Source organism: Topomyia yanbarensis, chromosome 1 (assembly GCF_030247195.1).
Source record: "Topomyia yanbarensis strain Yona2022 chromosome 1, ASM3024719v1, whole genome shotgun sequence".
Taxonomy (NCBI): Eukaryota; Metazoa; Arthropoda; class Insecta; order Diptera; family Culicidae; genus Topomyia; species Topomyia yanbarensis.
Genome location: NC_080670.1, coordinates 147798204 through 147812013, shown reverse-complemented (window position 1 = coordinate 147812013; position 13810 = coordinate 147798204). Strand labels below are relative to the sequence as shown.

The window sequence follows — 13810 nt, the reverse complement described above, 5'->3', positions numbered from 1 at the left end:
GGCTGCAAAAGCTGCAGGGACAGCAACAAATAGTCACTCAACAACGATGAGATAGCAACCAATACTCACTCAACAACGATCGTACCCAGCACCCTCAAACCAACAACCAGCACAACTAACAAAGAAGCGTATACCGAAAAACACGATGTGAACAATCCAACTGTGAACATATAGAAATAAGCGTCATAGTCGTGCACGATTGCGCGAGAAAAGGCAAACTGAGTGACCTCCAAATGACTACGGACTGCTTCACCGCCAAGGAAAACGATACGCTGCAAGAGAACGCGGCCGTCGGAAGCGGTGAGAAACCGCAACCAGCAGCATCCAGTCCGAACCATGGACAGTGTGCAGTCCTGAGATGATTTGGGGAAGATAAACACTGTGAAACTCAATTTTATTGTTTAGTTAACTGTACGAAAATCAGAAATTTTGGCATAATCATCTTGGCCGCCCTATCACTTGGGGTCTGCCATTATTTTTTTTAACCTGTACTTTCAACAATTCGACGTTACTACTTGTAGTGCCAAACGAAGAACCGGAGTATTATCCCGACAACACTGGTTCAGATATTCTAATTTCATGAAATATTCTGAGCATGAGCATGAGCATGATGACCGTACAATTCGTAGTTGCTACTCCGTGATTGACCAGAACAAGCGAAGTTGCACAGAGAATCAACGAATGGGGCCTGGGAGTAGCTATCCATCCTCAATGTGCACGTTTCGAGAGTTCTATACTTTGAAATGTCAATAACGGCGCCGGCCACGTCCTTACAGTCATCGGGGATGGGAAGGGATGTTAGTGTAACAAACGTTGTTATGGAGACCGTGTATACCTCTGCATCTCCACGTTTGCCACGGGAAGGTGTTTTTGTTAGTAGGGTGGGGTATAGAGTTAGACAAAATCTGGATTCACCTTGACAAGTGATACGATCTGTCATTCTCAGAACTGTTATCATGTGATTATTGATCTGGGCAGCCGGCTGCCGATGGTCGGCAATGACTGGGCAGTGCGTAAGCCTCTTGTACCTGAAGGCATAAAATAGACCCCACTTGCGGTCCTTAGCTTCCTGCCCAGTAACTCCTAGCCCTGGCCTCCTCGTGGCGTCGACTGGGATCCGAGTAACCTTAGTGAAGGTCGGGTAACCAACCCCGGTGGGAACTTTGGTCGTATGCTGGCAGGGAAGGGGGGGTTACCCTTCTTCGGAAGGTGTAAACCTGTCCTGGTGCCCAGGTGGGACCCTAAGCAGTCCTGGCACGATGGCCCACCGGCGAGACAGGTGGTTGGCGTAGGCCCTATAAGCCGCCCCTTAAAAAACCCACATAACGAACAATACAGAAGAGAATACGACCCAGAACAATCGGCAACGACCCAGGCGACGAATAAAGGATCACGATTGGAAACTCGGAACATGGAACTGCAGATCGCTCGGCTTCGCAGGATGTGACAGGATAATCTACGACGAGCTACACCCCCGCAACTTCGATATCGTGGCGCTGCAGGAACTTTGCTGGACGGGACAGAAGGTGTGGAAAAGCGGGCATCGAGCGGCTACCTTCTACCAGAGCTGTGATACAACCAACGAGCCGAAACCGGCTTCATAGTGCTGGGCAAGATGCGCCAACGTGTGATCGGGTGGCAGCCGATCAACGCAAGGATGTGCAAGTTGAGGATCAAAGGCCGTTTCTTCAACTACAGCATCATCAACGTGCACTGCCCACACGAAGGGAGACCCGACGACGAGAAAGAAGCGTTCTACATGCAGCTGGAGCAGACATACGACGGTTGCCCTCTGCGAGACGTAAAAATTGTCATCGGCGACATGAACGCACAGGTAGGAAGGGAGGCAATGTACAGACCGGTGATCGGGCCTAACAGCCTGCATTCCGTATCAAATGACAACGGCCAACGATGTGTGAACTTCGAAGCCTCCCGTGGAATGGTAATCCGAAGCACCTTCTTCCCTCGCAAAGATATCCACAAAGTCACCTGGAGATCACCGGACCAAGTAACAAAAAATCAAATCGACCACGTTCTAATCGACGGTAGATTCTTCTCGGACATCACAAACGTCCGCACTTATCGCAGTGCGAATATAGATTCGGACCACCACCTGGTTGCAGTATGCTTGCGCTCAAAACTTTCGACAGTGCATAGCTCTCGTCGAAGCCGAACGCCGCGGCTAAACATCGAGCGGCTACAAGATGGCAGAGTGGCTCAAGAATACGCGCAGCAGTTGGAAGTGGCACTACCAACGGAAGAGCAGCTAGGCGCAATTGCCCTTGAAGATGGCTGGAGAGATATCCGATCCGCCATAGGTAGCACCGCAGCCACTGCACTAGGTACGGTGGGCCCGGACCGAAGAAGCGACTGGTACGACGGCGAATGCAAGCAGTTAGTCGAAGAGAAGAATGCAGCATGGGCGAGAATGCTGCAACACCGCACGAGGGCGAACGAGGTGCGATATAAACAGGCACGGAACAGGCAGAACTCGGTTTTCCGGGCCAAAAAGCGCCAGCAGGAAGACCGAGATCGCGAAGCGATGGAGCAGCTGTACCGCGCTAAAGACACACGGAAATTCTACGAGAAGTTGAACCGCTCGCGCAGGGGCCACGTACCACAGACCGACATGTTCAGAGATACAAACGGGAATCTTCTCACGGACCAGTGTGAGGTGATCCAGAGGTGGCGGCAGCACTACGAAGAACACCTGAACGGCGATGCAGCAGACGACGAGGATGGCACGGCAACGCACCTGGGAGCACGCGCGGAAGACATTACACTATCGGCTCCGGATCTCCAAGAAATCGAGGAGGAGATTAGCCGGCTCAAAAATAATAAAGCCGCTGGGGTTGACCAAATACCAAGTGAGCTACTAAAACACGGTGGCGAGCCACTGGCTAAAGCGCTGCACTGGGTGATTACCAAGATTTGGGAGGAGGAGATTTTACCGGAGGAGTGGATGGAAGGTGTCGTGTGTCCTATCTACAAAAAGGGCGACAAGCTGGATTGCTGTAATTACCGAGCAATCACCCTGCTAAACGCCGCCTACAAGGTACTCTCCCAAATACTATGCCGTCGACTATCACCAATTGCAAGAGAGTTCGTGGGGCAGTACCAGGCGGGTTTCATGAGGGAACGATCTACCACGGACCAGGTGTTCGCTCTTCGTCAAGTACTGCAGAAATGCCGCGAGTACAATGTGCCCACACATCATTTGTTCATCGACTTCAAAGCCGCATACGACACTATCGATCGAGATCAGCTATGGCAGATTATGCACGAGTACGGATTCCCGGACAAACTGACGCGATTAGTGAAGGCGACGATGGATCGGGTGATGTGCGTAGTACGTGTCTCAGGGACGCTCTCGAGTCCCTTCGAATCACGCAGAGGGTTACGGCAAGGTGATGGTCTCTCGTGTCTGTTATTCAACATCGCGCTGGAATGTGTAATAAGAAGAGCAGGGATCGACACGAGTGGTACGATTTTCACAAAGTCCGTTCAGCTACTTGGCTTCACCGATGACGTTGATATTATTGCACGAAACTTTGAGAAGATGGAGGAAGCCTACATCAGACTGAAAAGAGAAGCCAAGCGCGTCGGACTTGCCATCAACACGTCGAAGACAAAGTACATGATAGGAAGAGGTTCACGAGAAGAGAATGAGAACCGCCCGCTGCGAGTTTGCATCGGTGGCGACGAAATCGAGGTGGTTGAAGAGTTCGTGTACTTGGGCTCACTGGTGACAGCCGACAATGATACCAGCAGAGAGATTCGTAGACGCATCGTGGCAGGAAATCGTGCTTACTTTGGCCTCCGCAAAACACTTCGGTCGAACAGAGTTCGCCGTCGTACGAAGTTGACCATCTACAAGACGCTGATTAGACCGGTAGTTCTCTACGGGCACGAGACCTGGACCATGCTCGTGGAGGACCAACGCGCACTTGGTGTCTTCGAACGGAAAGTGCTGCGTACCATCTACGGTGGAGTGCAGATGGAAGACGGCACATGGAGACGGCGAATGAACCATGAGTTGCATCAGCTGTTGGGGGAGCCGCCCATCTGTCATACCGCGAAAATCGGACGGCTACGGTGGGCCGGGCACGTAGCCAGAATGTCGGACAATAGCCCGGTGAAAACGGTTCTCAATTGCAATCCGACCGGTACAAGAAGACGTGGCGCGCAGCGAGCACGATGGATCGACCAGGTGGAAGACGATTTGCGGACCCTTCGCAGACTGCGTGGCTGGCGACGCGCGGCCATGGACCGAGTGGAATGGAGGAATCTTTTGTATACGGCACAGGCCACTTCGGCCTTAATCTGTTAATAAATAAAAAAAGTACAAAAAGTTGGTGAAAAATTCAGATTTGAATGTGAAAGCCGGCTGCCGAGAATTGATGGTAGATTTATCGTTTATTGAATTTATTCGGAAATGCTCGGTTTGTAAAGAATGCAACTTAAACTCCGAACAGCCGACTGTCGGGAGTGTTGCTTATGTTTAATTGAATCAACCGTCAACGATTTTATTATGCTTTGTTTCTGTAATCCGGCGAAACGCGCCATTCCAAGAACATATTCTAATTTCATGAAATATTCTACTTCAAAAGTTTAAGCCAACTGCATTTTTAGAATGTTTTGAACCAAAAAATAAAAATACTTTGAGAATAGTGCCTGGATGTTCCTAAACAAAAAAAAAGTTTGCTGGTGGATAATTTGCTCAAAACCCTAATCATCCATCTGGCATGTCTTGAAGATTCCATACATCAGGTCAGCAATCTACGAGCTCTCATGAGAAATTAAGATATTTCCACTATTAAATTGTTTTGAAAGCTGCTTCCGATCCAGACATGAAACTAGAAATAAATCCGTGTACATACTTCGCAGCTGAAAGGACGAAAAAGCAAAACCGCAAATAAAAGCATAAAAGTATCATAATCACCACCATCATAGCGCGTCATCTTGTCACGACAGACGAGGGAAAAGAATCCTGCAACATGTTGAATATTACATTACGATTCTTTTCGCCACGTTCTGCTAGTTCGCTTGAAACAACAATCGTAGAGCGATCTTCTGGTAACTATACGCTAGCTTGGAGTACGACGGAAGAGAAACTTTTTTGATATAAATTTTGTATTCGACGCGTCTATCCGTGCCACGTTCTAGCATCGAAAATACTAACAATTTTTTCTTTCTTTTCTGTTACAGACGGTATCCGCAACCAACCAGAACACTAGAGACACATAGTGGTTGAAATTTTACCTCTGTGCTGGCTTTGCGACAGGACACGAAAAAAATCGCATTCCACATTCCTCTACCAAGCAAAGTGGGGCTGGCCGGGTGAGGAAAATGTAAAATAATGCAAAAACAGTCAAGATGACGATAAAACTTCACGAGTGCAAACATAAACATCATCATAAACATCATCGCAGTGACAACAGTCGTAGAATTAATTTAACTTCCGGCACAGCGGACGGTAGTTGTGGGGTGTGGAAGGTGAAACCGGAAAAGGTGGTAACTAGTGCAGATTACGGCGATGGTGAAGGTGAGCTAGCGAAATCTGACCCAGCTGCGGTGCTGGAAGACGTGGCGAGGGTAGCTTGCTCTGTTTCTGTACGAAACTTGAAGGCCAGCAGTAGTGTGTCCACCGCGCGTGCCTGTGATGGTGATACGGCGAATGGTGGTCCATCGCTAACAGCACGGTCGCAGCAGAGCAAACAGTATCACATCTGTCAGCAGAACAGCAGTTGGAGCCATCCGATTAGTTTTAGTGTAAAATTGTTTCGTTCCCAATTACTACAAACTGTGATCGTGTTGTACATAGCACTTGTAGTAATTATAGCAGATGGTAAGATAATGGCCTTTGCTTTACTACGTTATAAGAATTATCAATATCGATTACTATATTATCGTGATAAAAAATGTTGTTTTTGTCTTCTATGAAACAATGTCTATAACCTAGAATAGAAAATATCAAATGTGAGATTCGGAAAAATAGATCTGTTGCTTACAACTTTGTCGAAGGCTACTACATTGAGAAACTATATTAAACGGTTGACGAAGTGATTTTTGAACAATTTTTGGACGGGGCCTGACAGCGCATGATGGTTCGGATGAATTTTAGACCGCTACCATTTTCCCCCTTATTTCGAAACATTGCTAATTCATTAAAATAGTTGACTCAACAAACTTTATGTCAAATATGAGCCTTTTCTGAAAGCTATAATTAGCTTACAAGAGTTGTGCTCAATGTTACTTACATCCTATTCTAATTTTTCTCCAGAATTGGGTTCTCTTCTGACACACTTAACCTCACTTTCCTTAGCAGTTCACTAGTACTGTTTACATGGACCTGGAAATTTTTTTTGGATGACTAGATTCGCTCGAAGCAAATTGCAAAGAATTTCTCTAAGTCCATGTAAACAGCGCAAGCAAACTGTCAATAATGACCATTCGAGTTAATTTGTAATGCCACTGTATAGTATTCAATGGTAGGGTGAACAAGGACGCGTTGGACTCGTCTTTTCGCTTTGCTCAAACGCGACTTTTTTAATTCTCCAGCCTAGATTTTTGCTGTACTATTAAGCACAATCCAATCACTGTAAACCGAAAAATCAACGAGGAAATGGGGCATCCTGACTATTGAAATGGATAAGGGCTCGTCTAGCCTATTTAAAAAAATACACAAATAAATTTTGGTCGAGGGGGAGATTAAAATGTTTTAATTATAGTTCAACATCGGCTAGACTGAGCTTGGTTTCAAAGATAGAATTCTGAAAGTCAACCCAACGGAAATGCAAACTCATTATGAATTAGTACCATGCATTTGTATAACATTCCACGTAAATATATTTTAGAACAAATATAATATCGAGTCTGTTCGGAGTCCTTCGCTAGAGTTTGGCAAAACGTTGTGGTTAAATTTTGCTGGATTATATTATTTGTCTGAACCAAAGTGTATATACCCAACTAACTAGCTACATAACGAAATTGAATTAATTACTTTTCATGTAATGCTCTTCAACCCAATCGTAGGATTTTCAATTTATCGCTTTCTCTTTACACTGACCCGCTGGACCTTCGACCCATCAACCGCATTACCACAACAGCAGTGGCAGCATTTGAGCCTGATTTTGTATACCCACTGGAAAATGTTACGGTAGCAAAAGGTTTGTATTCCAACAAAGACCACATAAGGCTTGACTTGTCGCTACCAAAGTTGGTTTGTTACTTTGACTTGTGCGACCCCTTATGAATGAAACCATCATTCCAGGCAGATCACAGCGTCCGCCCGGTCAAAGGTAGTTCTACTATCACTATTTATCAAAACAACGTCGACAGTCTTGCAATATGTGGTCTTCCATCCAGTTCTTATTTTCACCACCTCGCCAAATATATAAATCTTTGACAAACTTAGTAATAAATTAAATTCCATTCTCGATTCTTTGCTTTCTCATTTCTGCAGGACGTGACGCCACGTTTACGTGCGTCGTGAATAACCTTGGTGGTTATAGGGTGAGTGGGGAGGCAACTCCAGCTAGGGTATGTATCGGTTTTTTCAATATGGTATAAATTCTTCCTTGAGTTTGTGGTCGACACACCGTTTCCCTCGTATTGTACTTCTTCGCACCTCCGCATACCCGGCATCTGGCACTGTTACTTGCACCTGTGCACCAAAGCCCCACTTAGCAATTGCACCAGCGCACCCGATCAGAAAGTAAAACAGCACCATCGCACCACGCAAGTATATCGTATGGAACCAAAACAAAAACTGCACCTCTTTCGAATCAGTGATACTACTAGTCTACACAAAAAAACCACTGATCCATCGACGGCACTGTGTTGCTTTACACACCTTGTTTCACTATAGTTTAGAGTCAGCACCAGCATCAAACAGATACAGTTAGTGACGCACCGTAGTGTAATTACAAACTGAAAATAATAATGCACAGTAATAGCACAGACAAACAGGTATCACACTCTGGTCTTTTTTAATGTATATAGACGCGAAAAACATAGTTTTCATTGATTTTTAAAAGATTTAATTATATTATCATTCTTAACTTACGAGTATTAGTAGAGTCCAGAACTATTTTACCGATTTTAATTTTAGTCGGCAAATTAGTTCTTAGATTGTTTTATAGTGTTATAAATACTGATTCATAAGCAGGAGAGCAAGTCGATTGCCTAGATTCTCTTCCCAACTCTGCACATAGAATGAGAAATTTTTCTAACCCGGGAAAAACATAATAAAACGTCATGGAAAAGTAGCCACCTTGAATTTAATTTTGCTATCTTGAAATTTAGCATAACCTTCGAACAATAGGCACTATTTCCGTAATTCTATGATAAATCCATGCATTGAAATTTGGTTCATTATAGATGCGAATGTTTGACGTACGATAGTACTCTTGGTATATTTCTCAAATCATAAATATCCTAGTTGCACGGTTTCATACGTAATGAAACGTCAAAGAGCGGCATGTTTCTTTTATTTGCTTTCGCCACCTTAAGTTTTACAATGTTCACCGCCATTGTTGAACTCTAGAACTCTCCCGGAATCCAAACATTTCTATATTGTGTTATTCGAAAAACTCAACTAATTCACCACAAGTTCCATTTTGCAGTACCGTAATGTTAGGTGAGGTAACCGTGAACATGGGGGACAAGTACGCATCGGACTTTTGGAGGCATATAAGCATGTGAAACCAGTAACACCGGATGGATTTGATACTTCTTTTTTCATTTCTATTTGATAAAGCACGTTTGCGTTAGCTTAAAGTTGCCTTATTTTTGTTTTTCTGTTTTGAATTTCTTAAAACTACACATTTAATTATTATTATATTTTTATAGTGAAACTAAAGAAATTTTACAGCAATTTTATACATACACAAGGACAGGGAGGGGCCAATAGCTTTTGGGATGATATTCAGGAGGATGGAGTGAATTCTAACATCTGGGTATCAGAGATAGGGTGCGAGGGTGGATAAAGCTTATAGAGGGGGATATAATCTTTCACTTTTCGGCATCTAGAAATCAACGGTAAGGATTACAGACTCGGACTGTCTTTATCAGGAAGCGTCATGTATTAGGACACCGGGTGGTCCTCGTTGAGTCGACAAGGGTTCCTCCAGACGATTTTGTTGTACGGTTCAGATGCGGATCGGCAAAAAACCCGCACTGCGTGTGTGATGTTTGTGCTGTATGTCCCGTGTTTGTTGACTAAGTCGACAAAGATATTTTATGTGAGCTTGATGTCGCATCAAACCATCGTTGGTGTACGGTACAGGCAGAAGAGCGCATTTCTGACAATGATAAGAAGAATGACAGGAGCAGTTAAATCTGTATATATGGTTTTTTGGAAGGTGTGTACAAGAGACATAAAGAGGAGATCGCCGCTTGCCAGTACACCTCGAACAGGGACATGGGGCGATCTTCCCGGGCCCGAATGGAATCCAATAGTTGACATCTGGCAGAACAGTACACGACGCGTGCCCAGACAATATGTTGGATGTCGTGATAACCGTTACCACAAGCGCAAATACCGCTATTTGTGAGCCCAATGCGTCGAAGATGAGCGCCTAACGTGTAGTGATTGGACATAAGCCGAGCATCACACGAATGAAATTCCGACCCACACCCATTCATCTGAATAAAGATTTCGTTGATATCTTCGGGAAAATAGAATGTAGCAACCGCCCTAACTCTCCATTACTCCAAGATGTCTTTCTAGCGTCCTCTGAAATATTAAATTATTCATTAAAGCAGACTGGTTTTTCATAGAAGTCACCTTCTAAAGCGCCCGCCTTAGCCAAAGAGTACGCTTCTTCATTACCTGGGATGGTGCAATGCGAGGGAACCCAAACTAAGATGATCTTGTACGATCTTACAGACAAAGCACACAGGAGCTCCCACATTTTCCCCAGAAAACATGTAGTGTGCTTTCTAGGTTTCATTCAACGGAGAGCTTCTATTGAGCCGAAGCTGTCTGAAGCAATCAGGTACTGACCGATGGGCAACGTATCAATCATCCCAAAAGTATACTGGATAGCAGCGAGTTCTGCGACGTATGCTAAAGCAGGATCATTGAATTTGAATGAGGCGGCGAGGTTTTGATTGAATATACCGACAGTGGAACTATTAAGACTAGACCTGTCGGTGTAAAACCTCTTGTTGCAGTCGACTTCTTGAAATTTACAATGAAAGATGTTTAAGATAAGTTGCGGACGTATGTGATCCGGGATTCCACGAATCTAGTCTTTCATGGATGTGCCAAAAAATACAGTTGAATCAGAAGCATGAGGGAAATTGACACGGTTATGGCAATATGAAGAAATTGATATTTTGGGCCATGTGGGGCTGTTGGGCCCCAGGAGACAATTTGTTCAAGGTATTTTGCCTTTGCGGAAGCCAAATTGTGTATCTGACAGTAAACCATTTACTTCGACCCAACTGTCGAGGCAGAATAGGATCATTTTCTTAAACAACTTCCGGATACAGGACAGCATTCCCGAAGAACTACTCATTGGTTCAAACACCACATAGCCCCTTGAAAAGACCTTAAACATGGTCCGTGCCAAAATTCACAACCATCAAGACACCATAAAATGGTCTCAATAACCCATAAATACACCAACATATGGTATTTTATATGGGATCTACCGGACCATTGTGATGGTGTTTTCATGGGTTGAACCCATTTCAAACACCCATGTCAAACCCCATGAGCATGGGGGTATTATGGGCTTTTCGTTTGCTCGGGTTGCAATCGATCGATACGAATTTTGGTTTGCGGAGGCTGGTTTTCCTGGTTTTTGCATGGCGATGACCTTAGCTTGCCTCTAGTCTTGAGGGACAATGTTACCCTCAAGAAACTTATTAAATAAATTAAACAAGGGTAAAAATGGGTTTCGTGGTTCGAATTCCAAAGGTGTTTTGTTGTTAATTAGCGGAAGAAGTGGAGAGTCATTCACTTTGAAACTGTTGCGAGTGGGGAAAAACCCTTTCGCATGTTGGATGCGTAGTGACATCGGAAAACTAAGTTTTTCTTTTCGGAGTGCAGAGTTTTACTACAATAATACTTTGCTACAGATGATGGGATATCTTTTACCCATTATAATCCTTGGAGTATCGATGGTAGCTCAAATGCAAAAGCGACGACTAGAAATTTAGTTAATTTCTGTAAAGTGTATTCATTCTTAATAAAGCGGAAGAAGCGAACGGCAAAGTGCCGTATTGCGTAATTTTGACTGGAACGTGATTTTCACGCGGTACGAACTCTATATTAAACAAATGGTTTAAATACTCATATAAATCTGTCAATTCGTCGAGATCATCTGTGTGTCTTTTTTGAACAAATTTAAACATGCTTAACTACTGGAAGCCTCACCAGGACCTCAAATTATCATATCCATTCAATTAACATTGGAATTCACTGAATTCACCTTCGCTGTCTCCTTCGATACAAAGCAGTACAATTGAGTTCTACAAGATGACGACACAAATGAACGCATAATGAATGAAGTTCATGTTTGACAATACTCGGTGGTTTGTTTACTTGTCAGTTGCGTGAGTTCGAGTGCAACGGGTGCTTATCTGTTACACTCGAACTCACGTAACTCCCATATAAACAAACTACCAAGAATTGTCAAACGAAGTGCATCCGGCTCATTTCGTGGGGTTACATCGGTTGGTGTAAAACCTAATAAAGACAACGCCCCTTCTTCTTTCGATTATGCGGAAGCGAGTAGCAGAATTAGTAGTCACTTTCGTTTTCCTATGACAATTCTAAAATTCAATCACGTTATAATTTTAAAACAGTTATTTTGATATTAAATTTCAAAACTCGGCGCGCTGGGGAAGCCGGAATTCGTGTCACTTCACCCGTGTTCAAAATGGTCATATTGAAGTTGTCGCAAAGCTCGTAGAGTAAGGTAGATCGATTATCGTTCAGAACTTCTGTTTAGGTTGTTCTACAGAAAAGCCTGGACGAAGGCTACTTCCCGGAAAGATGGAAGATGCAGAAGCTGGTGTTGCTGCCGAAACCAGAGAAACCACTAGGAGACCCAGCATCATGTCGGCCTATATGCTTGCTGGATACTCCTGGTGAACCTCTGGAAAGGGTAATCTTTAACAGGCTGACCAGAGAGGCCGAAAGTGAGAACGGACACAGCCATCACGAGCGCGGGCAAAGCATTGAAGCAAAGGAGAAGGGGTAATCGCTACTGCGCCGCGTTGACGATCGACGTGAAGAAAGCGTTCAACAACGCCAGCTGGATGGCAATCGCCGTAGCGCTGCACAGAATGCAGGTCCCGGACTATTTGAGCAGGGTTCTGAAAAGTTATCATTAGAACAGAGTACTAGTCTACGAGACGAACATGGGGCATAGGTCGATTAGGGTTACGGCGGGAGTACCTCAGGGTTCCATACAGAGCCCAACGCTCTGGATTAAAACGTGCAACGGGGTGACACTGGAACTGCCCAGGGGAGTCGAGATTCACCATTCATTCAAATTCATTCCGAACGAACCACAATACAGTTCAGTAAAACGCTTGCCTTCACCCCAACCGAATGAATTGCCGCTATGGATACCGAAGCAACAACACGAGGAAACAGAAACAGGAACGAATATATCCACACACGCTTGCATAAGCACGTATCATTATAATGATGAACAGTTGTGAGTATCACTGAGAGAGGATATCAGTATTCTCTTCTCTCTTGAATAGTGGTCCCTCTTTGCTTGGTTGATTATTTTGTGGAATTGGTTCAAGAACGTGCAAGCTGTTGAATCATTCAGATTCATTGTGTAATGCTGAATCTGAATATAAAATTCTTCTAGCCATATTAGCGGTTTTCCGCTTCTTTCGCTACGTCAGCTAGGAACATATGGCTTGTGGAGCGGACATTAGGCAACAGGTACCGCTTATTTGATTCTGCTAAGGTTTGAGGGGAAAAAATTTCAACTTGTGTTCACGATGCTTTATAAATTTATGGAAATCTCGGATATTCAAACATCGATATGCATTTTATCAATTTTTTGGATGTTGGTTCCTCAGATGATTCAGCCCAACACATATAGGTTCAATTTTTTCTAACATTGTATCTCTAGCTTACGAATATTTGGAATTTTATAATCGTGAACCAAAACGAAGTGGTTATAAGCTTGGTTATAAGTTATTCGCATTTAACAAGAACAATATATGTTTCAAACTGTGATGTACTACATTTTTTTCCTACATGTTGTACAGACAGGTTAAATGTTAACAAATATAATATTAACCACAAATTTGATGAGCAAGATTTATGACTCCTGATTAAATTGGGGTACCTACTAACGGAGTGTTTAAAATGTACGGCATATTGTGGAATATTTAATAATCAGAAAATTACTTTGAGCTTCGTCTAAAATTGAGCAGGGATAGTAAAATTACACATGCCCTTCAATCTTTGGGACAAGGTTAAATGTTAACAAATATAATATTAACCACAAATTTGATGAGCAAGATTTATGACTCCTGATTAAATTGGGGTACCTACTAACGGAGTGTTTAAAATGTACGGCATATTGTGGAATATTTAATAATCAGAAAATTACTTTGAGCTTCGTCTAAAATTGAGCAGGGATAGTAAAATTACACATGCCTTTCAATCTTTGGGAAGAAATTAGTATCCCGCTTTAATGCTTTAGTGATCTGGACAGATTAGTTCGCTGCAATTATTCCGAGCTTGGCGAATAAAGTTTTATTCGGAATATCCTCCAAATGAATCTTGACAGTTGACTTTAATGCATTTATTCTAAGTCACCCG

The 13810-nt window shown here is 43.6% G+C and overlaps 1 protein-coding gene across 3 annotated transcripts in view; it reads left to right on the top strand.

The window, feature by feature from the left end:
• LOC131676966 (lachesin-like) overlaps positions 1-13810 on the top strand; it is a 144803-nt gene that overhangs the window by 84928 nt on the left and 46065 nt on the right. For 2 of the 3 annotated variants that reach the window (XM_058956430.1, XM_058956422.1), the window contains 3 exons: positions 5209-5848; positions 7110-7169; positions 7466-7542. In XM_058956430.1, the coding sequence (XP_058812413.1) occupies positions 5377-5848; positions 7110-7169; positions 7466-7542 (609 nt within the window). In that variant the 5' untranslated portion in view covers positions 5209-5376. The remainder of the gene's footprint in view (positions 1-5208; positions 5849-7109; positions 7170-7465; positions 7543-13810) is intronic. The other variant, XM_058956439.1, reaches the window with a different exon arrangement.